At 42.9% G+C, this 27,880-nt stretch overlaps 1 protein-coding gene and 1 long non-coding RNA gene across 5 annotated transcripts in view; one reads left to right on the forward strand and one right to left on the reverse strand.

Annotated features, from left to right (window-relative positions):
* Positions 1-20,581, forward strand: part of LOC118166683 — a 143,939-nt gene extending 123,358 nt beyond the window's left edge. The window contains exons 4-5 of the long non-coding RNA XR_004750664.1: positions 3,670-3,786; positions 19,375-20,581. This is a non-coding gene — a long non-coding RNA (uncharacterized LOC118166683). The remainder of the gene's footprint in view (positions 1-3,669; positions 3,787-19,374) is intronic.
* Positions 1-27,880, reverse strand: part of TECRL (trans-2,3-enoyl-CoA reductase like) — a 60,418-nt gene that overhangs the window by 9,332 nt on the left and 23,206 nt on the right. For all 4 annotated transcript variants that reach the window (XM_035325797.1, XM_035325794.1, XM_035325793.1 and 1 more), the window contains exons 3-8: positions 18,369-18,413; positions 16,920-17,023; positions 6,034-6,149; positions 3,652-3,757; positions 1,859-1,931; positions 414-457 (exon numbers count right to left, since the gene is read on the reverse strand). In XM_035325797.1, coding sequence (XP_035181688.1) covers positions 414-457; positions 1,859-1,931; positions 3,652-3,757; positions 6,034-6,149; positions 16,920-17,023; positions 18,369-18,413 — 488 coding nt within the window. The remainder of the gene's footprint in view (positions 1-413; positions 458-1,858; positions 1,932-3,651; positions 3,758-6,033; positions 6,150-16,919; positions 17,024-18,368; positions 18,414-27,880) is intronic.

Consider the following 27,880-nt stretch of genomic DNA (forward strand, 5'->3'; position numbering starts at 1 on the left):
CATCACCTGTGCTTCCCTTGGCTTCGCCTATCTTGACAGGGATTTTTAATTGTTTATAATATCTGCCGAGGATAAATTATTCAGGGTACACAGTTGGAAAGTCAACTTAGGGTAAAGTTCCTCTGTCTTAGAACCTTTTGAGTTCCAGTCTGTCTAAATATTATTGTTTTGCACAATTATGAGTAGTAATAATCGTGATGTAGTTCTCACAGCTCTCAGATGCAGTGCATTACATGAAGCTCTGTATAGGCAAGTAATAGGAGGAGACTTCCTGGCCCAGAAACCTTGGTAGATTATCACTAAATCTACTCAAATGACACAGGACTGGGAGAGTGGACGTATATACACATACACATAGCAGCATGAGTTGTTCCTATTGCACAATCATTTATATATATATATTTTGTACTTACCAGAAAACCAAGGGCAGCAAGAGACACTTGTCTATGGCCAAATGCTAGAAAATAGAATGAAATGATAAATTGCATTTTACAGTATGCACATGGTTTGCTATGGGTGAAATTAATCTAGTGCTGAGGAGCAGAAATACTTCTTTCCTGACAGGCTCTGCAAGGAGTGGATATTATCACACAATATGAAGACAATGCAAATAGCAAAGGCACTCGAGAAATGCCAGTCTTTTCACCACTGATCTCAAGGTGGTTTTCACCTAACTTTTCCTATCATTTGTCAGCTTCACTCATCCAAGTACTTTGTCAAAACGGTTGGTGGTTATAATCCTTGGAATGGCAAGGGAAGGGACGAAGTGAACATCAGTGGGAGAACCAGGCTGGCAGTTACACCTTTATCCTTACGTTTTATCCACAGGCCCTTCTATCTCCTTGAGCAGAGAACCCAAGACATAAGCTAGCCATTATTTTTTTGAGTAGTGAGGCTTTACTGTGTCTGCTTCACAGTCTCACCATGCAAGAGATGTATTTATCCTTCGCAATTTTTACCTGCCCTTCACTTGCCATCTCCCTTTTGCTATCGTCCCCAGACCACTCTAGGGCAGTACCATGTTCATCTCCAAAGTTACAGTTTTCCTGTAAACCATGGTCATGGCTGAGGGCCATAAACCATATGCACGTCCCTCACTTCACTGACCAAGCCTTGTCCAGCCTTTACTTTTGCAAATGTTTTTTTCTCTGGCTGGTGCATGGCTCTGTCTGCCAAGGGCATATGCTAAAGCTCCTGCCCAGAACAGGCAGCACATGTGAACAGCTGAGTATGTAGCTGCTAAGCAGATGTTCTTCATGGGCCCTTTGTCAGCCTGGTCTAATTTACCACTCCTGCATTCCCTTCTGTAACTATCTGCTTGCCTTTCCTTACCTGTCGCCAAAATAACCATCTTTGGATGTGGCTGTGGAGGTCACCTTCTCCTGCATCCAAAATAACTCTATTTTTTGTTGATCCAGCTAACTGTGCCAGAGGGCTGGTGATCTCCAGCGTTGACCCATTATATAGTTGTCATTTTAAGGCAGTGGCAAGCAATTAGAAGTTAAAGGAATAAACAGGGCTTCTGGCTTCAAGCTGCATCTTGAGCAAAGAGTTTTCTCTATAAATAAAGAAGCCGTGCCTACTGATGTAATGGCCCAGACTGGTATAAATGGTGTCTCAGAAGGTTTTGGCCTTGTTTGCAGCATTACTGCATTGCACTTTAACTAGCAGTGACCCAAGAGGAGTGTTGCCTGCACACCAACCTTTCTTCTGGCAGGGAGCAAAGGCCAGTCTCTGTCCAGGTTAGTCATATCATCTGACGTGAGGGCCAAAACATCTACTGATTTTGGGGGACTTAAGGTTGCACACCAAAAACTACGTAAAACCAAGGTTAACATTGCACTCTACTTATACATACATGGTGGCGTATATCGTGGGTGGTTGATGTAGTATGCAATCCAAGAAGTGAATCCCCAGTAAAAGGCACAGCCCTGGAATGGACAAAAGATACTTTTTTTTTGTTAGAAAGGATGCAAAGCAAGTATGAACTGCAACTATAAATTCTCGTAAGTGAAAAACCCAGATGACTACTGAAAGACTTTGCAGTGGCTTTGTGAGTTACAGAATATAGATCTTTTAAGATGTTATGAAGCCACTAAAAATAAATAAATATATAAAAAAAGGATGCACAGTGCAGATTTTTCATTGTTGAATGTTTTTCATTCCTGTTTTAGGGACTGACATTTGTTTTCTTCTTATTATTTGATTCCAGCGCTGAAGGGCACATTTCTCTGAGTTGAACTATTAAAAGCCTGGGGCTGGTTAAAACAGTTGAGCTGTGACAATACCTTAAATTCAGTATTTCCAGGCAAGATAGAGCTAACCAAACAGAACGCTAAAGCAGCTGAGATAATAAAGGGCACATCCAAATAGGCATGGTTTAAACCTGGTGAAAAAAGGCCCTCGGTGCCTTTGAGCTATGTATTGAACCTACCACCATAAATTCAGCCTGGTTCCATCCATTTGTGAAAAGCCAGCACCCCAGCTACCTTTGCTCAGTGACCAAAGCCATGGGCATGGAAAAGCTCAAGCAGAGATAATTTCATTGTGTTCCTGTCCTTCTTAAGGGTCACTGCTCCCATCCTCCGTACAAGGAAAAAAAAACAAACTCACCAGCCTGCCAGCTGAAGTGACTGTGGAGGCTGGATAAAGCCTTTCTGCGTGTCAAAGTTAAAGGTCCCACACTTTGTACCTTCTCAGGTAGTGTGCTGGCACTGGCTTAGCCCCATCCCAAAGTAGGGCAGCAAGTCAGACTTTCCCTTCTCACTCTTTCTATGCAATGCCAGACTGGTGCATGTGCCACAGACGTGAGGGGACAACAGTCACTGCGGGTCTTTAACTCCCACATGCTTGGATCACTTTAGAAATGGCACTCTGGCTCCTAAGCCATATAGGTGCTGTAGCTCATATTCCTCTTTATTCTTCAAAAGCGTGTATTGTAACACAGCATCTCTAGTTGTGCATATCTTCCTAGCTCCTTTCTGACTCTGGAATGGAGATATCCTGACCGTATGTTTATTTTCTTCACAAAAATGTTAAATGTCTTGCAAAACTTTGCAAGAGAGGCTCTTCAGGGACGGGGAGTGGGGTGATGCAAGATGACTGAGTTTCAGTAGGTGAAATAAAAGGAAGGAGAGCTTATAATGACACATGGCTGAAATTTGGAAGGCTTTTGGGAGACAGAAGAATTTATGTATCTTCCATACCAAGGCTTCCATCTATAGAATGAGAAATATATATATATATACTTGTATTTGTAATTAGCTTTAACTTCCTAATGCAACAGCTGTCTCTTGCACTGTATTCATATTGCACCAAGAAAGTGGACTGTGATTGCTGTCAGCATTGCTAGTTATTGCAGCAGCATATCTCATAATAAAATAGCATTCCATCTGAAAAATATCCTGGTCATGACAATCAGCCCCTTGGGTGGATGAGTCAGAGTGGACACTGACATGCAGGAGCTAAAATGGACATTGATTTCAATTCATGTCCTTGGGGATATGACCCTGAGATTTTTCTCATATTTATATTTTGACTAATCGTAATCGTGGAGCTAGAAAATAAATTATATGTTATTTTCCTATCTTCTTCCAAGGACTACTTCAACATGAGGATATTCTCTCTTGCCAAAATAATAAGCACAGTCACCTTTATCATATTTTTCAGAGGAGTGTGCCCTCCAGAAAACTTGTGAACAAATAACGTCTCCAGAAGATGTCTGATGTAGTGTAAACAATGGCAGAAGCAGGCCAAGCTGGAGGGGGGAAAAAAAAGGAAATGAAGGTAAGCAAAAGATTGATTTGTATTACTTCTCAGTTTAATGTCACAAAAAGAATAAGGACTATTATTCCAAAACTGCAGAGTCACAGTGAAATTGTGGGATTTAAGATTTTGTCTTAATTGAAGCATCTGGAACCAAAGATTAATAGAATCATTTTCAGTGTTATACAAAGTTGCTTTCGTGTTGTAGGGAAGCAGCTTATTTTTACTAGCCTTGAATCAAAAAGAGCTCCTAAAGCTCGGAGTGTGATACACAGCCCTGACAGGACATTAAAACAGGACAGCTGTGTATACAAGCAGACGTCTGCCGTGCTTTTCCAGAAGACGTCTCCCATATTTTAAGGCTACCTTAATGCTCCTGTAGGATGTGGCTGACATTTAAAAACATTCTGAATTGCTTCTGGATGGTTTCCTTGTCCTTTGCCAACTCCAGTATCTGCATGGAGGTAGTTTGTATTTCATTTCCTTGTGGACACAAAATGAGATTTTGTTGCAAAGTTAATCCATTCTGATGGCTTTTTTGTTCCCCGTTACAAAGAAACGAGGTAATTGTTGTAGAAATTATTATACTGATTCTCTTTTGAGGAAGATTATGAAACAATAACAGGCACTGCTGATTTGCTTCAGAAAATGAGTTGCGGCTCATAGAGATTGAGTTTCAAAAACAAATGTCAAGAGTGATTTCTGGTGGCATTTTATCTTGGTTACATTTACCATGCTACCAGAGCCTGCCTCACTGCAAACCAATTATAAGGCATAAATGAAAAGTGGCTTTCAGCATGTGAAATCTCAGATACTTCTATTATGCATCTTGTATGGTAGCCAGAGTCAAAGATTAAACAATTCCAAAGTAATTAAACCAGAGAGATTTGAACTAAGAAAATTTCAAATGATTAACAACTTAACCAAGGGCTAGAGCAAACTTCCAGCTTTGTTGGGAATTTTATAACCGATTTGGCTGATGATGAACCCGTTAAGGAGCGGTCACTGGAAGGATTCCACACACCCCTTACCCATTTATAAGAAGGTAAAAGTATTTCTGACTTTTCTGTGCCTCCAAAAACACTCTCCTTTTAAGTGTGTGATCAAAAGAAGGAAGGCAAGCGTCTTGCAACTCTGGATTTGAATTCATCTATTCTGTGTTCTGGTTCCCAGCTCCACTAACTCCCTTAATGTCTCTCCACTAACACCCCCAGAATGGGGACAATCAGACTGAAGATACGTTCCTTAAATGTGAAAAGTTCCCAGCCTGGTGCACAAACCACCATCCTGTGGAAGGGTCACGGCTGGTGGCAGCAAAGCCAGGAGCCTCCGAGGCACTTATGGCATTTTGGTGCTTGCCAGTTTCTCATCTGCAGCAGTTCTTGATCACTCACATAATCAGATCTGCTTTGTTTCGTCAAGAGTCTTGCAAAAGGCTCGGGAATGGCAGGGACTGTCAGAGGTCCTAAAAAGTTATCTTGGTCAGCTGTCATCTCTTCGTTTCTTTTTGGTACGCTCTTCAGTTCTAGCAGACTAACCAGGCTGCATTTCTTTGTGGTCAGCAACTATTGTATCATAGCTGAGGTGTTTTGTTTTTCTTGTTAGTGGTGCTCTTACAGTGATGGAGGGAGGCAAAATTGTCGGGTTTGTGCTTGTGTGTGAGCTTTATTTTTTTCTGTAGAGCTAGATACAACATGTGCTTTTCGCTCTTCCATAAAAGTGGCTAAGCTCTTACTTTTGCTTGTTGCCTAAATTTCATTTCTTAAAACTCTCAGAATTCAAATATGTAGTGCATGGCCTTGGAAAACAATTATTCTTTGAAGAGCTTAGTTTCAAAACTAAGGTGAGTACCTAGGTGAGAGCTGGCAGGAGGGCTGACGCTCCTCATCGTGTGAGTGGGAAGGCACTGTGAAGAGACACCTGAAGACAGTGGGACACCTGAAGTCTTGTCCTCTCCTCTCTGTCAAGCCTGACTTTGGGTTACTACCCCACGTTCATTATTTTGCCCTCTGTTCAGGCTGTGTGTCTAGAGTGCAAACAATTTGGGGCAAATACTGCATTGTGAGCTGGTGCAGTGATGCAACTGGAATTGCATTTTCAGCCAGGCTTATGAGTTCTCCTAAAACTCGAATTTGCTATCGATGAGAACCAACTGAAATTCTGAACACTGACTCTGGGACCAGTTTCCAGGACCCTGCCCTGGAAAGCCAGCCACCACCCCTCTGGCTCCCTGTCCTGGAGGACACAGCTCGCACAAGTGTCACTTACTGAACCACTGGGTGGCGGAAGTTCTTCGTACTTTCCACTTGATCATAAATAGTTGAGAGGCGAATGTAAAAGAGCAGATATATTAGAAGAGGCCCGGTGTACTCTGTTAGAAAAAACTAGAAATGAAAAAGAAAATAGCTGAATCAGAGTGGGAAATTGTGCCAATAAAGGCATGAGAAAAAGAATAACCCCATCCACAACGCCCATTCATCCTTCAAATGTCATTTCAGCTTCATTTTGAGGACTTAAATGACATATAGGTGTTTTTCTGCTGTCTCTTTAGCAATGGAGTAAAATCCATCTAGCAAATGAGAAAGGTTTCTGTGCAGAACATTAACCCAATCGTGAAGGTTTTGAGAAAGATGGTCAAAATCACAGTTACCTCCTCTTTATACTTCTGACTGTGCCATAAGATCCCTATTTTGAAACTAAATACCATTTAAAATGAATGCCCAAAAGCTGAAGGCAGCTTGCATTGTGCCAGTGCTTTTTGCAATTATGCAATGCACTGGTCTAAATCCAACCAAGCACGACAGAAGGAAACATAGCTTTGAATCCTGGTTGCTAGCAGAGTCATCTGGAAGGGAGGGATCATGGCTTGAAATTTGGCAGTGGGTAGAAGAGCAGGGCCAGCCTGCCTGGTGTACGGTGTTCTGAGCCTCTGTTTGCTGTTGAAAAGGGATTCCCCTATGCAGGCATCCCTAGAAGCATCCTATAGTGGGCAAACTGGACAAGTCAAGTCAGTCTGTAGAACAGAAAGCAAAGATTTCATCTCCTCTGCAACCTCAGGTAGCCTCCAAAGCTGAGAGGAGAGAAGAAGCAGGGGAGGGAAGGGGGACATACAATGCCACGAGCCACTTTCAGGTTTATGTTTTGGCTTTGGTTTGCTACAGTCCTATCGCCTTTTGTCATGGCACATTGTTAAGCTAAAAACAGCTAGAGGAAGTAAAGCACGGTTATGATGACGTGAGGTCTGGATTTGATCATCCGTCTCCGCTGTAGTGAAACAGCAGTATAAAAAGTACAGTGCTATGTGTTTATGAGGGCCAGTAACTGGTAAATCACAACTCAAGTGCACAGTATTGCTTCAGGTTTTTAACTAATGGGCTGTTTGGCTTTAAGGTGGCCATTTGCACTGCTGTAGAATTAATTGTAACAGGTAAGTACCCATGGCTTAAGGAAGCAACACTGAATTTAGACTGCCTTTCTCAAAAACAGTATTTGGCCCGCACTCTGACCCTCAGCTGTTCCTCTTACCTCTCTTCAGAAAAGGTTTGAAACAGAAAGTTTTTCCAGCACAAATACTCTACACGCAGGTTTCCTTGCTTTGGGACCCCTAGTACCATTTCTTTTCCCCTACTGCAGGGGGAAGCTTTGGAAATATCAGCCTTTAATAGCAAGACTCTCCAAAAGTAAAAAACTTGAGTGTTGTCTAGAGGAGAAACATCACATTCTTTATTCCCTGTGACACCACGACTTTTGTGGAAAAAATGGAATTTAGACTCTGCATGAGCCCAAGAGCAGTAACGTGTAAGTGTCCCCTCCTCACCCTCCGTCTGATTTCAGGTGCTGAAAGGAAGAGGAGAGCTTCAGCATTTATTAAAAATAAATAAATCCAGCCAAAGCTACAGGCAGCTGAATCCAGGTGGCCAGATAAGGTGATTTTGTTATAGGAAGGGGGATGTAGGGCCTCCCCTCAAGCAACCCAGAGAAGCAGCTCCCATGCTGACAGCACCGACAGCAGCTCCCAGGCTGGAGTTTTGTGGAGCTGAGCAGCATCAGCATGCTCGAGGTGCTTTGCAGGCCAGGGACAGCGTCCTGCCTCGTCTGTGTGCCCGTCACATCTCACACAAAGCACTAATCACCCGTGCAGAGGCATGCGCTCTGAGATTGGCAATCAAAGTAGGTATTGTCTAGTAGGCAGGATTGTATTTGCCTTTGTCATGGCTGCATCACGTTGCTGGCAGGTAGCTAAGATTGGTAGCGTTCAATTTTAGAAGGTGAATTTCAGTTTTCTGCAGTGGAGTATTTTCTTTTTGACACTTTGGGTGAGTTTCTGTTTCCCTCTGCTCCATCTCCCATGCTGCAACTTCTGCTCTCCTTCCCTGCCCTATTGGTTGTAAATTCTCCAGAAGTGAGAAGTGAGTTCCAGAGAAACTCTGCACCCAGGTTCAAGCAGGTGGAAGGGAAAGTGGTCTTCAATTAACACAAAATTGCAATCAGTTCTAACCAGAGGCAATCAAAGACAAGCACTATTCTTTTTCTATTGGTTTTCAGTGAATAGATGCAACTAAGCCTACCTAGCATTTTCATAACTGGGCTTGCAGGTTGTTAGTTGTATGTTAAGGATCAGTCAAGCTGTTATTCTCAGAGATGCCCAGAACCCTGCAAAATTACTAAAATTCTAGATTTTACTGACAAATCCTGAAAAAATATTAACTTTTAAAAAATAAGAAAAAAGAAAAGAAAATGATAACATTGTAACTTGTGGTTTCGGGGGGGGGGGGGGGGAAGACAAAAAAAGGATTATTTAAAACATAGAGAGTGTATGCTCTGCAGAAATTGCCAAAACAGCCAATATTTATAACAAAATTACTTTTTCTTTATCATCTCATGGGCCTGCCTAGATTATTTTGATATATTTGGTGCAGCCAGATATGGTAGTCCATAATAAACACAAAGATCTTTTCCTGGCAGAGCATTACATCTCTATTACATAGCTCAACAGAATTTAATTCATCATTAACCCCCTGAAGAAATAAAACAGGAGACTGCCCTTTTTTTTCCCCACATCTGCACACTCTGTATTTCATATTGCATACCATGCACAGTGTCCATTTCTCTTATCTTCCTTCTCTCTTTTCAAGTGTCTGGCTTTACATACTGTAGTTACCTCTTATTCTCAGTGGCACAGATAAAGTGCTGTTCTTGAATCAAGACTCTCCCAGGCATGAGCTCCAATACAGGGAGCTGAACCCAAGCTTTTGTAACCACCTTAGTTTTCAGGACCTTGGAAACCTGATTCAGTAATACCTACACTGGAAGCATCTATTAATAAACAATTGAAATATGGTGAAAGAAAGCTAACAGGAACCCCCAACCTGCTTGTGTCCTAGAGTTGGTGAGAGAACTGGGAAAGCAATAAAAAATAACTCATTTCCAGACAGCAAAGTATCTCATCCTTCATGAGCAGGATTGTACCTGCATCCGTACAGTTTCCAAAGGCCTCTTTTTTATATTATTTTATTATTATCCTCTTTCAGATTAATATGCCACTAACACCTAGCTAAACTAAGTAACAGCCAGGTCAAGAATTATAATCCCAGACCTGATGAGGCCAAGGATCTATTTAGGGAGAGCTGAATGCAGCAGAGGTGAAAGGAGGTGTTTGAAGTTTTGGTCTCTGTAACGCAGAGGGAATGCGAGGTGAATTTCCTGGCTGGTAGGGGCAGCTGGCACAGTGCCTGGCACCAGCCCAACAGGACCACTGCAGGCGATGGAAGGATTTCTGATGTGGGTTCATAGGACTGCGGCTACTGCTTGGGAAAAGGCAGGAAAGGGCAAAAGGAAGCTATAAATGGAGGGGATAGACTGGAAGGAGCCTGAAAAAAAGTCCAGAAGAACCTTTATAAATGAACAGTCCACAGATTAGCAATCTTCACATGAGGGTATCAGCTAATTCCTCTCTGTAATGTTTACAACATGCCCTTTTTGTAATACCATACGGCACTCCCAAGCTCGTATCATGTTGCCTTTTGGCATAGTCTCGCATTATCTCATTTATGACAAGCTGCAGAGTGGAGCTGAGGAAAGGCCGTACAGCCTTGTCCACGCTGATCCCTTCCCGCAGCTCTTTCCATGCCATGTAGGGGCAGTTTCCCAGTTGGTCAGTGCTGGTTGCAATGGTTTCTCTCCCACTGCCAATGGGATGTCGGGGTTCAAGCAGGGGAAGCGCTGGCTGTGATGTGAGGGCAATACCTGCAACCAGGACAAGGACTTGGGGACACTGCCTGAAGCTCTGAGCACATCAGGAGATCCAGAAAAAAAAAGTTCACGTGTGTCCTGGGTAACTTTGATGGAAAAACAGCTGCAGGATATAAATTATCTAACAGACGGAGCCGAGTTTCTCTGATAAATGTGAGACAAAGGCATTAGATGCAGGTCTGAGCCAGGGTCAGACTGAGACAGTACGTGCCCCATTAGGAGAAGGATCTCCTGATACCAGACAGGCCATTACCATAGGAGAGTGTACACACAGCAGCTGGGATTTCTGAGAAACCCACAAGAAAAAGGCAGCTGAATCCCCCACAAGTCCCCACATCACATTAAACTTAACATCTAAACTCTCTTGACTCTTTTTACAATCCCAGCCCAAAGTATGCTTGAGCTAATGATCATTAAAAAACTTTATTATTTCTTGACTAATTTCTATTTTGTGTGCTCTGGTACCTCATTAAAGGTCGTATAGTTACCTGGGGATGATAATGGCATCGTTTTAGCAGTGTCTTTAAGTCTTCACCTTTTAAAAAGTGTTGTATTTTCCTGTCTGCAGAAGTCCTTGGCAGCAGCAGTTTTGCATCAGGTAGTAAAATTCTTAAGGGCTTCTCGAATATTCAATGACTTTCCGTCCAGTTTTCATGGAACTGGATGACCCATTCTACAGGATCTGAATGGTGCAAACAGAGGCACCTGAAACTCTCCTTGTCCGGGCAGATTTTACAGTGACTCAGTATTTAGGAGTATTTAAGGCTGCATTGCAGTATTTACTGCGAATACCAGAGACAGGATGGATTTGTTGTAGGGTTTTATGGGCAAATTGCAGCTGACTTAGGAGCTGGGGAGCGAACAGCGATGCATGCTGCTTCTTCCTGAGCCAGGCCTGTGCTTCCTCTGGGGGAAGAGGCAGGGGAAATCACGGCTTCCTCCCGTCTCTTCTCCTAAGTCTGTCTGAAACATCCAGCAGGGCACAAGACTGCTTAATACTCTGCACAAAATTCTTCCCTGAGAGCATGTGCCTTTGCACGTTTCTTCCTTAAAATGGAAGCTAACAAATGCTTTTTTAAAACACACGTATACATGCATGTTTTGTATATTTGTACCTATATATACTCAGTGAAGCACTCACGTTCTGTGTGTAACCACAGAGCAGTATGAATTCAAACTTTCTGCCAAGTCTTTACAAGGCTTCAACAGCATTTTGAGATCTGCTCTATAATCTGCCCAAAAATGTGTATCCATCACCTGCTATGTAGACACCTAAATGAAATGGTGCTTTTAAACACCTGGCCATTACTAATAACCTCAACCAGCTCTTCCACGGCGCTTTTCATCTCAAAGCCTCAAAGCACTTTGTAAAGGAGGGAAATACTGTTATTTTCTTGCCACAGAACTGGAACAGGAGATACATTCAGTCAAGGTCACCACACAAGGTGGGCAAAGAACCTCACTTTAAAAAGTCTGGGTCACTCTCCTCTTTGTGTTCACCTTACCTACAGTGTAAGGTGGGACCAAACTTCTCCATCCACAATAATTTTGCCGGACTTCTACATTTTAGAAGGCCCAAAGCTTCTCACAAATAAAGAGCTTCTCACAAGTAAAGATTGACAAATTGTCAATGACCCTTGTTTTTCTGCATGCACCCACATCAGGGTCTACACTTATCAGCACCATACACTGAGTATCCCTTTGGTCCTTTAGTAGCAGAATTAGTTCAAGGTGTGTGTAACTGAAAAAAATAAACCAGCTTGCTCTGTTGATGCATATTGAATTATTTCTACCTTCACTTTGGACTTTAAGCAGTAAAAACTCCAGGGTATTGCTATGAACAGCAATACATGGGTTATGCAGCCTGTGCTCTGCTCAACAGCAGCTAAAACATTCATTCGTTTCTCTTAGACTTAGTTTTCCTAGTAGCTTCCTCGCTCCCTTTGGCGCCTGAAGGATGGATATTCTGGCATGGTTCATCGTGAGCTGGTGGCATTTGTTGCCGAGACCAGGAGATAAAATTGCAGTGCTGTTTGCCTTATTAGAAACAGAGGCTGAGCAATCCCAATCAGCCAGTTGGGCAGCCTCAGCAAAAGAGAGGTCTCCTCTTGCCTTATCAGCTCACTTCACGCTGCCACTGGGCAGTAACAAAGAGCCAAAAGTGTATGTGGCCCAAGGAAAGGCATAAATAATATAAAACTATGGCAAGAAATCAGGCAAATGCAAGCTGTTCTCTCCTGATAACCCTGGAGGTTGCAAACTATTAGACTTAATTAAATGAATTTAAGACCGATCTTATGTATGTAGTTTGTCTTTGTGAAAGGTTACGGTGTTTTGCAGCGTTTGACTCCGATCAGCTCAAGACTTGGCCAGCTGTACCAAGGCAGAGCAACCCTCACCGTGTGCAATATTGTGTGTTCAAGCAGAAATCTCTGCCAAGTACAAACTGTTAGCTGTAAAACGGAGGTGCTTTGTGTTACAAATAATTATAGTTGGAAAAGTGGCTGGAGAGGAAATAATGACTTTTTTTTTTTTTTTCCTGGAGATTGTCTGTGATCAAATTCTTTATTGATCCAAGAGTTTAAGCAATCAAAAAAGTTTTGGGAAATTTCTTTGGCAGTTTGTGTTGTAGTCATTCTTAAGTTGCTCAAGGATTTACACATAGTCACACGTTCTGTTTCTTTGGCATTGCTGCCAAGTTTTTCAGGCACCCCACACTTCTATGAAAATATTGCTCAGTTGGAAGGGCCCTGTCCCACAACAGTATTTGAATTGGCCCCAGAATACAGAAGTTCTAACATGTTTGCGAGAGAAATACATTCTCTACCTATACACTCTGCAGATCCTCAGCTCTCTCTCCTACCTTGATCCCCAATTCCTTCCAAAGCAGTAATTGTAAGAGTTTTCTTACATTTGTCTTCTTCACACTGACCCACTAGTTTGGTGCAACTCCCAGCCCTCCCGCTCCTCCAAATTCCTCAGATCCCGTCTTTTTTCTTAAATTTTAATTGTCTGTACTGCTTATTAAATCCCACGAGGAGGATATAAACTTTTAGCAGATTCTTTTCTCCTCTTGCTGAGTTAGGGAAAGCATCCTAAGCTTCCCCAGTAGAAGCTCAGAGCTGATTTTGGTATAGAGGAGGCTAAGAAAATGAGTCTACAGCAGTTTGGCAACCTCTTTTTCAAACCCACCGATACTCATAAATTGCTTCATATCCCACAGACTTCATATCCCGTATCATATCTCATACCCCACAGACTTCATGGGATCACTCCACATTTACAAGGCCAACTAACTCTTTGCTCTCAGCCATGGTCACAGCAAACCACTCCTCCCCTATTTATCGCCCACCCATGCAAACACTGGGCAAAAAAAACTTTTACTGTGTGAGAAAGAGTAGAGGACCATGCCGCCTGGAGCTCTGCCTTTACCCCTGAGAAAACAGGCACTCCTCATTAAAAATATGTAAAATACAATCTTAAACCTACTAAATATGGTTCCTTTTTTTTTTTTCCCAGCCAGCTATATGGTTTATAGTAGCAGAAGTCTATTGAAGTGGTAACTGTGCATGCAAGCGGGGGGCAGGAAGGGGAGGGCTGTGCAAACACAAAGCAAAAAAAAAAAAAACGTACAACCTAAGGAACTAGGATAAGCAAATGGAGCAGTTTTGCTGCCAGCCTCAGTATTTTAAGGCTCCCAAGAGTCAAAGTATTTAAGCAATCCCTAATTTTAACTCGGTTACAAAAAATATTTACTGAAGCACTGCGTTTCAGGATTAATCTTTCTTCCAAAATTCACAGACTTGGAGGCATAATATATTTTTCACAGCTCTGTGTTGTTTTCGCAGTTCTATTTTGATCCTTCTGGTAGCCTGCCTGGATAGCAACTAGACAACAGAAGCTGATAAATCAGAAGCTGCAATCACTGTTCAAATAGGGAAAGCTTTAACACCGGTCTGAATTTCGGCAGGAAGAATGCTTTTTTTTTTTGACTACAGCAGCTGTACGCGTTTGTGGCAGTAAAATGCCAACCATGTTTCAAAAGTCACACGCTGCATCGCAGTATATAAAAAGAGGTCTCTGTCAAACATGCTTAGGCCCCATGTTGGACAGAGATCTAAAATAAAAAGCCATCACCAGAGTGGTGGGAATTTCAGACACCTCTGGGGGTGCAGGCTTTGCAGGGAGCATACAGGAGAGATCTGTACACTCAGCTCGCATTCGTCTCTCTGCAGATCAGTCAGCAAACCTCAGGTATGCCACCCAGGTGTATCATTGGTACTGTATCAATTCCCAGAGGAAGGGAATTGATAAAGCTTGTGCAGAAGCAAATTAGGTGTTTCTGCTAATATTTGTTCTATTAAAAAGAAGACAGATGAAAGGGACAGTTCTAACAACATCTGTGATGCAAAGAAAGTTGTTTTCTCCCTAAGTAACTTTCTAGAGATACACCTTGAGTGTCTGAATCCTTCTAAAAGAGCCAAGTGAGGTTGGTTTTATACCCACGTTATCCCAGGAAAGGGCTTCATTCTCAAGAGACTCAGGGCTTAGTTGCTCCAGCAGAGGACAACCGTAAATCCTTCGCACCACTTTGTCTTTCCTCTCTTCCTCAGAGCAACTCAGCCTCTGGAACTTGTTGACATCTGGGTAGCCCATCAGGGCTGGGGTGCAACCTGAGCCCAGGGGATGTCTGGCCTTTCACAGCACAAACCAAACCAATTTTCACAGCCACCGTGCAAGCATGTTTTCAGAAGGCAGAGGCTGAGAAGGAAGCATCCTACCAAGTGGCAACACTTAAGAGAATAGGCAACAGGAGACACCAGGCCCTTCAGTCATCAAGGTGATGTCTGACAAGGACTGTAAATCAGAGACCATACATGCCCCACAAGAGAAAGTGAGGTTTCCTGACTCAGAGATGTATGCTACTAGACTTAGGGACCCAAACTGTATTCACCTGGGAACGGAGAATGGCATCATCTTTTCTTTTACATGCCTGGAAGAGGGTACTGCTCCCAAGAGGTCCAAGTGGGTAGCCCTTTCCCATAGCCCCTACCTTTCGAAAAACATGAGCTCCTCTTCTGTGCTTAAATCCCCAAGACTGAGGGACTTGGTGTCCTTGATCCTCAAGTGGTCATCTCAGGTATGATCCCAGTGAGGTGAAAAGCCCCAGCAGACAGACCTCTGTGCTTAGTTTTCCCCCAGCAGGATCCATGCCCAATGCATCATCCCTTGGAGCATCAGCACATCTCCATATGCTCCTATGCCTATTTTTAGATTGCAGAACTGAATGTGGCCCTTTGTACTTCAGCTATCATTTTGCTGATGAGATAAGAATATTTTTATTCTGTGCCTTGTTTATTTAAATGTCAACCCTTTAAATCATAAGTGTCCCTCCCTGTGTGCATAAATCTGATGGAACAGCAAGGGGGTTTGAATGGGAGCTCTACGCACAGTAAAAATAGCAGTAAAACTGTACATCCTGTGTGCAAATACATTCTTAATTGCTATTGTTAAAATACAATCTTTTATGAAATTTTTCTCTATTGCTGTAGACTAGCTATAATACAAAATCTCTCCACTGTTTAAACTAAACGATGTGGCCAGAAAGCTTTCTCCCACCGAGAATAGAGACGATTTAGAATGTGGAACAGAATGGGGTAAGATGAGTATTCAGAAACTCGTGGAGTCAACTCTCTGCACACACAGATCAAATCATAAAAAAAATGCCACTGCCTGCACTATCAGTGCCTAGTCATAACTGCACTATTTATAATGGGATATTAAGCTTTAGTTATGTTACTGTCTTAGGCTACATAAACCACCGGGAAGGGAGAGAATAAATAAGGCTCGTGCAGATTACTTAGTTGCAGGAAACAAGAGGCCACACTACTCACACTTTTTGCTCTTCAAGGAAATTCCACAGTTGTTTTTCCCTCAGGGATATTTTAAAATGCTAGAGCAGAGATGGGATGGGTGCGGGGAACACAGGACCTCAACTAGCATTAATTAGTATGGCAGCATGGAAATCAGTGGGACAGAGCCGCAGCCTTGGCAAACACACAGATCTCTAAACAGGTAGAGGTCATGGAGTGTGAGCTGCTCCAGCTCCACTGATGTAATCTGCTTGTTAAAGCCTGGAGGTTTGGGTCCTGTGCTGGAGCTGGGAAAGATAGATACAGGTCACATTCTTACTCTTAGGGGTCAAAAGCCTCCCAGAGACTGTGCTGCTAGGGGCTACGTGCTACCCTGTCTAGTAAGAAATGAATGTAACCTAAAGCGGGACAGGTGGATACATGACTTCATAGTGCTGATCCAGAAGCTGTTTCTTCCCAAAGTCAGAAGCAATTCTGGCAGAAACACCCACCTTGACTGTACTGCTTAATTGAAAAGGAGCTGTGTAATAGCATGGCCGTTCTATTAAGCAACTTGTAGCAACACAGGTTAATAAAACCCATAGTAACCCACTGTACGACACTGCTGTAGCACAGTCCCATGCAGTAATTTTCCTGCTTTAGTAACAGGTTTACCAGAAATCCATATTTTATTTATTTGTTAATATCATTTCAAAGCTGAGAAGCCTTGTAGCAAATGAATATGTTTGGCTACAGGTCCTGCATGGGCATATAAACCCTGGATAAGTTAAAAATGTTTTTAAAAATTGATCTTTTTTTTTTTTTTTCCTCAGGCAAAATTGTTACATCCACCTTCTAATCTTTAATTGAATGTCAGAGTTAGCATGTTGATAACTTGTTTTACTACCAATTTAATTTTGCTTTGACTGCTAATATAGTCGTTACACTATTTGGCATGGGGAAGGACAGGCTGAGGAAGTTGGAGCAGTTTGATGCTGAAACACAGTGTACATTCAGATGTCATGCTTTTTGTTACAAGAACATACTTACTGTAGTCCAACCAACCTGCTGACCCAGGTCTGTAAAATACAGTGTAATGATGGAGGAAACTGCAAGGCTTTGAATGTTAACGGAGTCCTTCAGGTAGGGCCCATCTGTAAGGGTAAAAAGGGAAGAGCAAATGGCGTGAACAGCACACATCCTCACGGTGGATTCTTTCAGCATAATGTGTAGGCTGCCGTGTTAGTAGTCAAGGAGTTAAACCATTTTCTTCAATTTTCATCGCACTCTAATGCCTACGCCTTACATGTAAGAGGCACAACTTATATTCTGATTTATTTTGGTGACTTGGTCCTTGTTCTTCAGGTTAGCAGCTTAGAGCATTTCTATGGGAATTATTTTTCTCTCCTTTTAACAAAAGCGTTAGGCTGACATGCTGCTGGGCAGCAATGCACAGCAATTGTTCTGATGCTATCTCTGTTCATCTAGATCATTACAGACATGCCATGCAATCACACAGTTTCATAGATCACTTTTCATTCTGTCTTGCAAGACTAATGGGAAAGTCAATGTTATACAGCCTCTTGGTCACTGATGCCTTTTGATAGTTTTTGCCTGAGTATTTGCATTCTCAGGGTATTTTACAATAGGTTGCACCATCATGATGAATGCAACTTCTTGGGCAAAAGCCCCCAGTCCAGGATTTCTTTGTAAGCTATCTGACCTAGGCAGACCATGTGTATCTGAGCATTACGTTCCCTTTCACAGTACTCTGAGGCATCTGTTTCCAGTCCTAATGAACCGGGAGTGAATGAGAAAAGACATCAAATAGGAAGACATGGTTCTTTTTCAGAGAGGCGGTGAGCTGGATATTATGAAACCCCAACAGCCACGGACATGGGGTGTTGCCATGGCTGCAACACTTCTTTCTCTTTTCTAATTTACATATTGCATCTCCCTCTCGATGTATGTTTGTTCACTGTTTAGCTCAGGGAGGTTGCCAAATTCTACCAGCTGCTCAGATCTCACTTTCTAGGGCTCTGCAGTACTGCATGTCTACAGACAAATGCCACTGGGTCAGCGGCAGCTACAGCTCCCATGGCCACGTCCAGCATGAACTGGTGTGCTGGCCCAAAAAAGGAGGCTGCCTCCTGTGGCCAGTTGTATCTTCTGATGAGGCTGCAAACAAGGAGTGCAACTGGAATCCTGGTGAGGGACTGACATGAGCAAATTTCTCCATGAATGGCTTTAGAACTGCTTTGTCTTCATTACCTGAGCGCGTGCTGTATTCTGAAACATTTTTACACAGTGGTTATGAAAACCATTAGAATCCTGTACTGATGAGGAAGCTAATAACTTCATTATTTATATCAATTAATGAAAAAGTACTAAAAGTTCACCTACTAACACATACCATGAGAGTAATACTATTAGGAGGAGAACTTGCCAAAGGTTTAATAATATGTTAGGGTTCTTTTAAACACTCATATGAAAACTCACTGCGTTCCAGTTGCAGGCCAACACGGGAAGGGTACCACTGGGGACCTGTTCCAATCACAAAGCACAGCTGTTAATTTCATGGTGGATGAGCTAAATTCCTCTTCTTGCTAGTATTCTTTTTAGCTGACAGATACAAATATGAGGTAAAAATAGTAATAATAATAATCCTCTCTTTGGGTCTCAGCTATACAAGGAGAATAAAAGAGAGCTCAGAGGAATGCACAGCACAGCACATACAGGTAAAGCAGAAACCCCTTTTCCTAGGTCCAGTGTTGGATGGGCCAGTCTCACTGCTGAACGTTCCATTAGTACATGGAAAATACAGTGTGCATACGCTACTGGGGAGTATAAATATGGCCCTATTTATTAATATATTTATCAAAACACTGTATAAGTCTGTCAGTGTAGCCTTTACTCCCAGAACAATGCTTTTTATACTGTCTGGTCCTTAGGGGGTTGTTTTTTCCCATTTAGGAATATAAAATCTGACTAGGGACGCACAGCTAGCGCTACTTCTTAATCACAGATGCTCAGTTGGTAATCTTCTAGATAAATAGTGAACAGAAAGCAGAGGCATCTGGGTAGCTAATACTAGGTCACGTATGATTTCCATGATACTCATCACCTTACGGACGTTTCCTAGAAGCAGCGTTTAAAATGGTCTCATTTAAAGGCTGCTCCTATAAATGCACGATAGCAGTTGGAGGTTGTTGATAGGTGCCCTTTGATGATTTTAGATGGAGACCAGTCAGTTTGTTCAAACAGGTACAGATCTCCAGCTGCATTTGTGCTTCTCAGTGCCAGAGTGAGTGGGTGAGTGCCAGAGAAGGACTGCAGAAAAGACTGTGGCCATCCAAATTGTTAACTTCTTCAGCTCTGTGTAGTGCCTGTATGCAGGAGGCTCTGACCCAGTAGCTGTACTGGCTGAAGGGACAAGGTAAGCACACCTCCTTTGTGTTGTAAAGAGACATAACATAGTTTTAACTGCCTCCTCCTCCTGGTTCAGATTTGCTGCTGAAGGGTTTTGGGGCTGATCTGGCACTGTTGGCATTGGAGCATCCTTGGGAAAACTTACACAGCCCACATTGTTGACTGAGCTTTGGGGGCAGCCAAGTGTGACAGAGGAAAGGGAAGGAATAGCTGTGCTATGGCATCCCCCAGCCATTTCCACAGTGCTTGTCTTTGTTTCTTTTGATGTGCCTTAGGACAGCAGATACCCTGAAGGAAATTTGCTTTGTCTCTTCAGCTCAAAGTCTGAGTGAAACTGGTCAAATATAGCTGTGGTTTTCTTTAGACTCACCTTACGGTTGGTGGTATTGCTGTATTTTAAGATACAGGTATTGCTGTATTTAAGATATGTACCTTAAACGAATGGAACAAAATCCTCATAATAAGTGTAACCAAACATGGGAACAGTTGCCCAGAGAAGCTGTGGGATCTGCTTCCTTGGAGATGGTCAAAACTCAACTGGGGAAGATCCTGAGTCATCTTAGACGAAGTTGGCCCTGATCTCAGCAGGAGCCTGGATCAGATGAGCCTGAGAGGTTGCTTCCATGATGCTACGTGCCATGATGGTCAGGAGAACTGGTTCACCCCTCCAGCTGGAGGGGAAGGGGGGCTGCACACAGAGTGCACCGACCCAGCCACTCCCATTTCAAAAGCACTTGGGCTAAGTGTGAATTTTGTAGGCAAGAACAGGCATTAGATGAACCCCTTGAACCAGGGCTAATAGCAGGAGGTGAAACACATCCATCAAGTAAGGCGCAAACATTTTTTTTTCAAGGTACCAAAACAATTCATGGCTATTAAAGATAACAAAAGGAAGATAGAGAAAGAGCAGCTGTCTGACTTGTCAAGGAAGATATGATTTGCTCCAGGACAGCAGATATCAATAGTTATTTGGGAGCCTGAAATGCAATGTACCTGCTTTAAATTGGAATCTTCCCCTCAGCCCCCCCAACTCATCTTGCAGTATGTTTCAATAAAAGCCAATTTACCTGATCCTGTGGCAAAGTGCTTTTAGGTATGGCTCATCATCTGCACAAGGGCAAGCAGAGGTTGTGCGTTTCAAGCACGTCATCCCACATTTCCAGTCCTCTAGCCTCAGCACGCCATTATTTTTGAACATACTCAAAGATTTAGACAGATGGGAATGTGCCTTTGCTGCTGCTCGTCTGCAGTGACCTTGTCATTACACCACCGCGTGTCCCTGGTTCCCAGGCCATCTCTGGGGTGCTGTGTGTGTTCTGCTGGGGGGACCTGGAGTTTAGCTGTCAGACTGTCTCTTCCCAGCTCTGTATATTGGCAGGGGCCCGCTAGCTCAAGTCAAGTGGAAATGTTATGCAGATGGAATGTGGGGACAAAGTGCAAATGCATCTCTTTTTGTACATATGTCAGTTTTAGTCTGGACAGCTTTTAGTCTTTACTGGCCGCAGAGTTTAGCAAAGCTGTTCCAGAGTCCTGGCTGCCCAGGGATCCTGCAAAAAAACAGCCTTGCTTTCTGGAGGGAAGTGCGACTCCACTTTGCTCGGGAGGTCTCTCTCAGAGGTCTGGCTGGTCTGTTCTCCCAGCCTGATGGGAGACTCCTTTCAAAGAGAAAACCCCACACGTTTCTAGGCCTCAGCAATTTGCCTGCTCATCACTGCGTGACGGTCAGCCAGGGGGACCCTGGCTCCCCTTGCCACCTGCCTTCTTCCCGTGACTGAGCATTTTCCAAAGGGCTCCAACAACTCTGGATTTTTGTCTGGAAATTCAGAAAGCCATTCCAGTCCAGCCCGGCTCTGGCAAGCACACATTCCTGTCAACCCTGTACGAGAAGAGCTTTCTTCTGATAGCACAAAGAAGCCAACCCCAGCGTCTCATCGTCACCCCCGTTACTTCTTGCTGCTGCCTGTCAAACAGGGGGTCGATGGCTCTCTCTGATACCTCGAGCCAGCAGTAGCTGCCAGATGAGCTTCACCTACTGTCAGCAGGAGTTCACAAGGGCACGTGGAAAGTGCAAGCTCCAGGCAGAGCAAACAATCACTCATTAAAGACGGAGACATAGCTGCAGCTGTGTGCGGTGCTCGAAGGCCTCTCTGCACTCCCACATCTGGCAGAGCTCCCCTTGCTTCCTGCTGGAGCTGGAGGCTTTCTTTTTTCCAAGGATTTATTTTTAGTAGGGTTTACTTCCCAGTTTATTCTTATTAACACTCTCATTTGGTGCCTTCTATAGAGATTCATACTGATCCAAGAACATAGGTGACTGAAGCTTATCTTGTAACTCCTGTTGAGAGTAAGATCAGGCACATATTGTTATCAGCTACTCAGTAATATTTTGAGAGTGCATCAGAGCTCAGTTGTGAGCTCCACGTGGTACTGGGGAGGTCATATTTATTCCCTGTGTGCTCCTTTTGATCAGCAGAGCTGCTCATTTCCCCCATTTGGGGTTTATGGTTTTGGCTAAGCATTTCACGCTTGGAAGAAAGTTGTAAAAATAACTAAGTTTTCAGCCCACTTATATCCCAGACTGGTTTTAACTTAAAAAAAAAAAAAAATGGCCATCATGGTTCAAACCATGGGTCTGTTTAGCTGATATTAAATCTGCCAACATTTAGCCAATGTTGTGATTCCTCCACCCTATTTCCTAGATTTCTAGCATTTGTGTGGAATAGCTGTGGCTCCTTTCACCCATCTTGCAGTGTGCTTAAACAGCCATTGAACTTGCTTCCTGGTTTTTCATCATCTATTTGATTCTCTCTACTTTTTTGACTTATCCCTGAGGATACACAATGCTTGTCTCTGTCTTTAAAGCCACCACCCCCAAATGCATGCACATGGGTACTTGAAAACTTGGCCCATTCCTCAGCTGAAAGGATGTTCACAAATTGCTTGATTTTTTTCACTGTTGTGATTCAAAAAATGTTCATTCTATGCATGCAAGCTTCCTTTATTCTGGAAGTGTAAGCAATTCATGATGCTTCTTAAGCTATTTACCATATTCCTTCTTCTCTGTCAGGAATCTGATCCAACTTGGTGGAATATTTTAGTCCAAAATAGACATATATCCGTTATGAAAAAGTAAAAATATTTAAAGCATTTTAATTTTTCCAACACGAGAAGTTGATATTTTCTTGGAAAGTGACACTAAAGTAAAGTAAGTAACCATTGACTTTACTCTTTATATTATATTTAAAACATGAAAGTGAAGAAAAATATTTAATTTTAGCCAAGTTTTTTGTTGTACATGGCAGTATTTAAAACAAAAATTTAAACCTAAGCAAGCTGTCATGTCAGAAGGAAGGCTATAAAAATAAATAAATAAAAACAGCCACTTTTAATTTGGCCATATCCAGCTAATAACCACCTGATAATATCAGAGATAAAAGGAAATGTACTGCTTGTACAGTTAATACAACCCAAACAATAAAATGGCAGCCTCGGTACCATATATGCAAAGATGCACAGGAAACCAAGCTCTGTTGGTCCCACTGTTTGTTTGTTTTTTCACTGCCTTTTTACTAGAATTTCAGTAAATGAATCAGCAGACAGTCACAAGAGCTGAGGACAGTTTTAAAAGCCCATACACAGTTTTAAAAGCGTGCAAGGGTACTCTTTATCCTCACGATTTAAATTGACCTTAATGTGTGCTCCACTGCTTAAATATGACAGGAGGTTTTGAAAAATTAACAACCAAGAAATCTAAGTGCTAGGTATTTCCCAATAATTATGAAATTGAAGGGGTCACTAATTTTTATTATTTTTCATAAAAATTCTTTAGTGCATTGCCTGTCCTTTAGTAAATTACACGATCAAGTGCCTATTTGTCACCTACTATTTATGAAGTTACATGAACCTATATGAGAGCAAAGGTTAGAAAAATAAATAAAAAAATCATGAAGATCTCTCCTGCTGGGAAATTAGGTGCATTCCTTAGAACTCAGCCATGCAAAAGCTGTTCCTCTGGGGGGGTAAGGAGTCTAAGAAATGCCAAGCAGAGCTGACAGACATAGTTTGGAGATAATTATCAGATTGACTTTCCATGAACAGCTAATTTTATCAGTTAAATTGTTTGCTTCTCATTGTTTTTCACCACCCATGCATCTCTAATAACAAATAGGCTTAATAATTACCAGCAATACCTGCTGTGATATGAATAGGATGATATGAACAACAAAATTACTATAATCAATCAGCAGCAGCACACTGCTTAAATTTGCAGAAGTATAGGAAATTCTGGGGAGCATTGCGGTACCCATGTCCCTTATATGATCGCAAAGGGTCATGCAGTAGCTGAGCAAGGTAACAGCGCCTTCCCGTATGAACTGAGCACAGCTGAAATGCGCTCTGCCACCTTAACCAGACTGTTGATCTGGCATCTGTGTTGCAGTAATAAGAGGTTGCTAAAAAAGACTCACGCATTGCTGGGGGGATGGTGTTTTTGTAGATAATATATAGAGACAGACAGACATACTGACACACAGATTATCTTGAAAGTAACTTGCTGGGCTCTTTCCTTGAAAAGTAAATGTTGAACAAATATAGTTATTCCGAGTCCGTGACCTCAAGCAGCAATGGTCATAAACATCATTTCTCTCGGCTGCAGCAGGCGTGTGTGAGCGCTCCCAGGGACGTTTCTGAGGAAGCAGACAGAGATATCACCGTGCTGATAGCCACAGCCTTTTCTGGGCTGAAGTTTGCACACCCTTGCTTCACAGAGCTGACAGGCAAACAGGATGCTGAACTGACTTGGAACTGTCTGCTTCTGCTTTTGTTTGGAAGAAAAGAGTGTGGGATTCATTGTGCACTTGAGTGAGTCCTGAGCTTGAAGGCAGTAAGCACGACACACCTAAGAAACCACAGTAAAACTAAACTGGGCCACAAAACCCAGACAGAAAGTACCTGAAGTTATTACTGTGTTTACATTCCCTGTAATAAATGACAGGTACAGCACTGCTGTCCTTGTCTGGCACCGTTCTGAGCTTATGGGGGCCAGGTGAACAACAAAATGCTGCTTCCACCTCTTGCTAGGTCTTTGGGAAGGTACCTGCTGCATCCAGGATCTTTTGGCTAGCCTGTGTTTTTCGTTGTAGCAGGACCTTTGATAATCAGAGTATTTTGGGAGGGAGCATTTTGAGTTAGATGTGTGTTTTTATGGGAAGCCAGTAGAAAGAGCAGACCCAGTGGGCCCTGTTGGGTAAAATCTCAGCAGGGCACTGAAAGAAAGGGATGTTGGTTTTAACAGCTAAAAAAATAAATCCTTTTTCTTTCTCAGCTTCTCTTTCTTCTTACCTATCTGTAAGCTTTCTGAGGATGATATTTGGCCACGTGTTTTCCAAAGCCATCTTGATCTCTACTCGCTATGCCTACACAAATACCCGCTTTCTTAATTACTTGAAATCTGAAAAAGGATCCATTTGATCATAAGCATCCATTTCTTTCTTCTGTTTTTATAATACATGAATGCATCTAGCTACAAACATACTGCTTGCACATGGAGAGCAAGCTGTGGCAGGGAGAACTGATGCCTCCAGAACTGACAAAGTGTCTGGTCACGTGCTTCCTTTTTAGCTGTCCGTTTGACCATTCCCCTTGGTTTTAGATGCTTAAAATCCATGAGCATCCATTTGTCCTACATGAAGTCATGTGTCTGCACTGTTTGCCTGTGCTCAGAGCTGCTCTTACCTCAGCACCCACCTCACAAAACCTCACAAGGCCTGATCCCGGAGGTGTTTCAGAGCACACCTACCAGCTCTAACAACAAAGAGTACTACATTACATCAATCCCTGCAGGCATTCCCTTAAAAACAGCATCAAAACTACACTTTCCTCATCCAGGATCTGGCAAACCTGGGTAGCCCCATCCATACAGTGCTTGCTGGAAGCAGCTGTGCTGCTGTGGCTGTATCCAGCTGTGCAACACCAACCTGTGTGGCTCTGCATTGCACCCTGGAGCACAAATTCACCTGACTACATTCTCATCGACTTCTAACTTTTACAAATGCTTGAACTCACCAAGGAACAGAGCACTCCCCTCTCCCTCCCCTCCCCGCCGCCACTCACTCAGCGAGTTTTTTTCCTAAAAAAAATTAAACTTTAGCTATATTCTGATCAGGCAATAATGGACAAATTTCTTAAGAGTCAGCAAAGCTTGTCTTAATGAAGATCAATTGTTATTAGTGGCAAACAGAATATTATTTGTCATTTAGAGGTCGATTTCTGTCACTAGCAGATTAAGCTTTCAATTTTCCATCTCAAACAGCTTGGTGCTGAAAACAACTGGAAATTTAGACAAGCAAAAAGCATCAGAAACTAAAAGCAGGCAAGCATGCAAGCAACATTTATATATATATTTGAATAGTTTTGCTACATCGTTTCTTAAAAAAATAAAAAAATAAAAGTAGAAAGGAAAGCCAGCCCTGTGCATTTCAATTTTCCATGTAGCCTGCTGCAGAAAGTATAATTAATTTTGATCTTTCTGTGTGGATTTGCATTTAAATTAATGTGTGTGGGCAAGGGAAGGGAATGAGGCTCACCTTTTATTTCATTAATAACAACCACAGAGAAACAAGCAAACAGATATTCTGACAATGATGGAGCTCGAAGCGGTGTTCCCATAAGGGAATAAATGCCCTTAAATCAGAGCAAGGAGGTGAGGAGCTGCTGGATGCACAGTGCTGCAGCACTGCAGCAGCACTCAGGCTGAGAGCACCCACCTGCAGCAGCACAGCACACACTGCCTGGCCCCGAGCAGCTGCCATCACCTGGGCATAGTGCTGCAGCTCCTGTGGCAGCGGTGGGGATCAGTCGGTGAAGCTGGACCCACTGCACTCTGCGTAATGGGTTTGGGGAGTTTTTTGAGCAGGGGACCCCCAGGGAGGAGTGCACCCTGTGATCCATGCACTAAAATAGCACAGAGCTTGCTTGGTATTATTTGCAGACGTCTGGGTCCTGGCTCTGAAATATCAATGCCAATGAAAAGAGTGACTTAGTAATTTATGCTGATTGAGTGTTTTAATTCTGGCAGTTATCTTTGCCTTTGATTCTTCTCATTGTACCAGTTTGAATAGGATAACAAAGATAGTTGCTGAGGTATCAGGAGGATGTGAGAACCAAAGTAGGATTTTCTTCCTTGTTACAAGCTGTCAGAGAAGCCTTCATGCAAAGGGTGACCCAAACATGAGACACCGCACATTAATGAACATGCATTTGGCAAACGATGTATGTGTTTCAGGAACTACAAAATACCCTGCTGCCTGTTCATATAATAGTGTGGGATTTTCAAAAAGGCAGCTTAATGTTTGGTGGTTTATGAAATCACTTATCATCTATCTGTGTCCTCAACCGCTCAAAAACCTTTACAGACGTGGCATTAGCCAACCCACCTAAGGGTTTCATGGGCAGTAAAGCAGAGCATTTAACACAGGTATCTGAACATCCTTGCAGTCTCACAAAACAAGAGCAGTAAGATATAAAAGCCTGTTTCAAAACGACTTTTCTTTCAGAACCTTTGCTCATGTTCAGCCTGTGCCAGTTTGTGAGAGAACTAACCAGCTCTGTGCCCTATGATGAAGATATTATGTGATAGGCCGCATTTCAAGGCACTGATAACACAGGTCATTGCCTTCCCACTTCAGAAAGCTCTATTTTGGGCACTGCCACAATTAGCAAGCCTGTCGGGCACATTAGGGCAGCAGTTCTCCACAGAGCTACACACGGGGCAGAGAGCTGACAGAGCAGTGGCACTGAGGCCTTCCCTGCCATTTGCCTCTCGCAGGTGGGAAGCTCAAATTCAGTGAGGACGAGGGAGCCACAGCATCCCTCAGCCTCTCCCTCTTCTTCTCAGTCTCTTGGAGGTCCTGAGCACCCGTACAAGCTGCTGAGCGTCCTGTGTGCTTGCTGAGCTCCACCAGGCCTCAGAGGGACTGCTGCTTTACCCCATGCTACGTGCCCGCTGCCTGAACGCAGCGTGGGGGCCATGGAGCAGCCTCGGGGCCATGCTGAGTTATGTTGCAGCATTGGAAAGCACCTGGTGGTTCAACAAGCACAGCTGACAGGGCAAAGATGGCTCAAAAACTCATTTATCCCTCCACCCCAGGTGTACTGGGCAGAGGAGAGTCCTACCCCAGGCCCTAGCTGTGTTTCTTTAAAAGCATTCCTTAGTCAATTGGCTAATAAAATATGCAAATGAGGTATAATTTCAATATTTGACTGTCCAGGGGATAGCTCTTTCTCCAGCTTCTAATCTAATCAGGATGCATTCCCTCACTAACCCCTAACAGTAGTGCTTTATATTTTTATCTAATGACCACACCAATGCTATCACCAATTAAATGAATGCATTTGAACTGACATGATTTCTTCCTTTGTGAAAATTAAATCCTCATAAATTCACTGGTAAATTCACCACGCTGAAAGTTAATCCTTGCTAATAAGAAGGCTAAACTGTAGTTTCTCCATGGACCATGAGGAAGAGGCAGAACAGAGCTGCCCTGCTTTGGCAGCAGATCAGACACCAGCAGGTGAGTCACAGG

The sequence above is a fragment of the Oxyura jamaicensis genome, chromosome 4 (genome assembly GCF_011077185.1).
Source record: "Oxyura jamaicensis isolate SHBP4307 breed ruddy duck chromosome 4, BPBGC_Ojam_1.0, whole genome shotgun sequence".
NCBI classification, from domain to species: Eukaryota; Metazoa; Chordata; class Aves; order Anseriformes; family Anatidae; genus Oxyura; species Oxyura jamaicensis.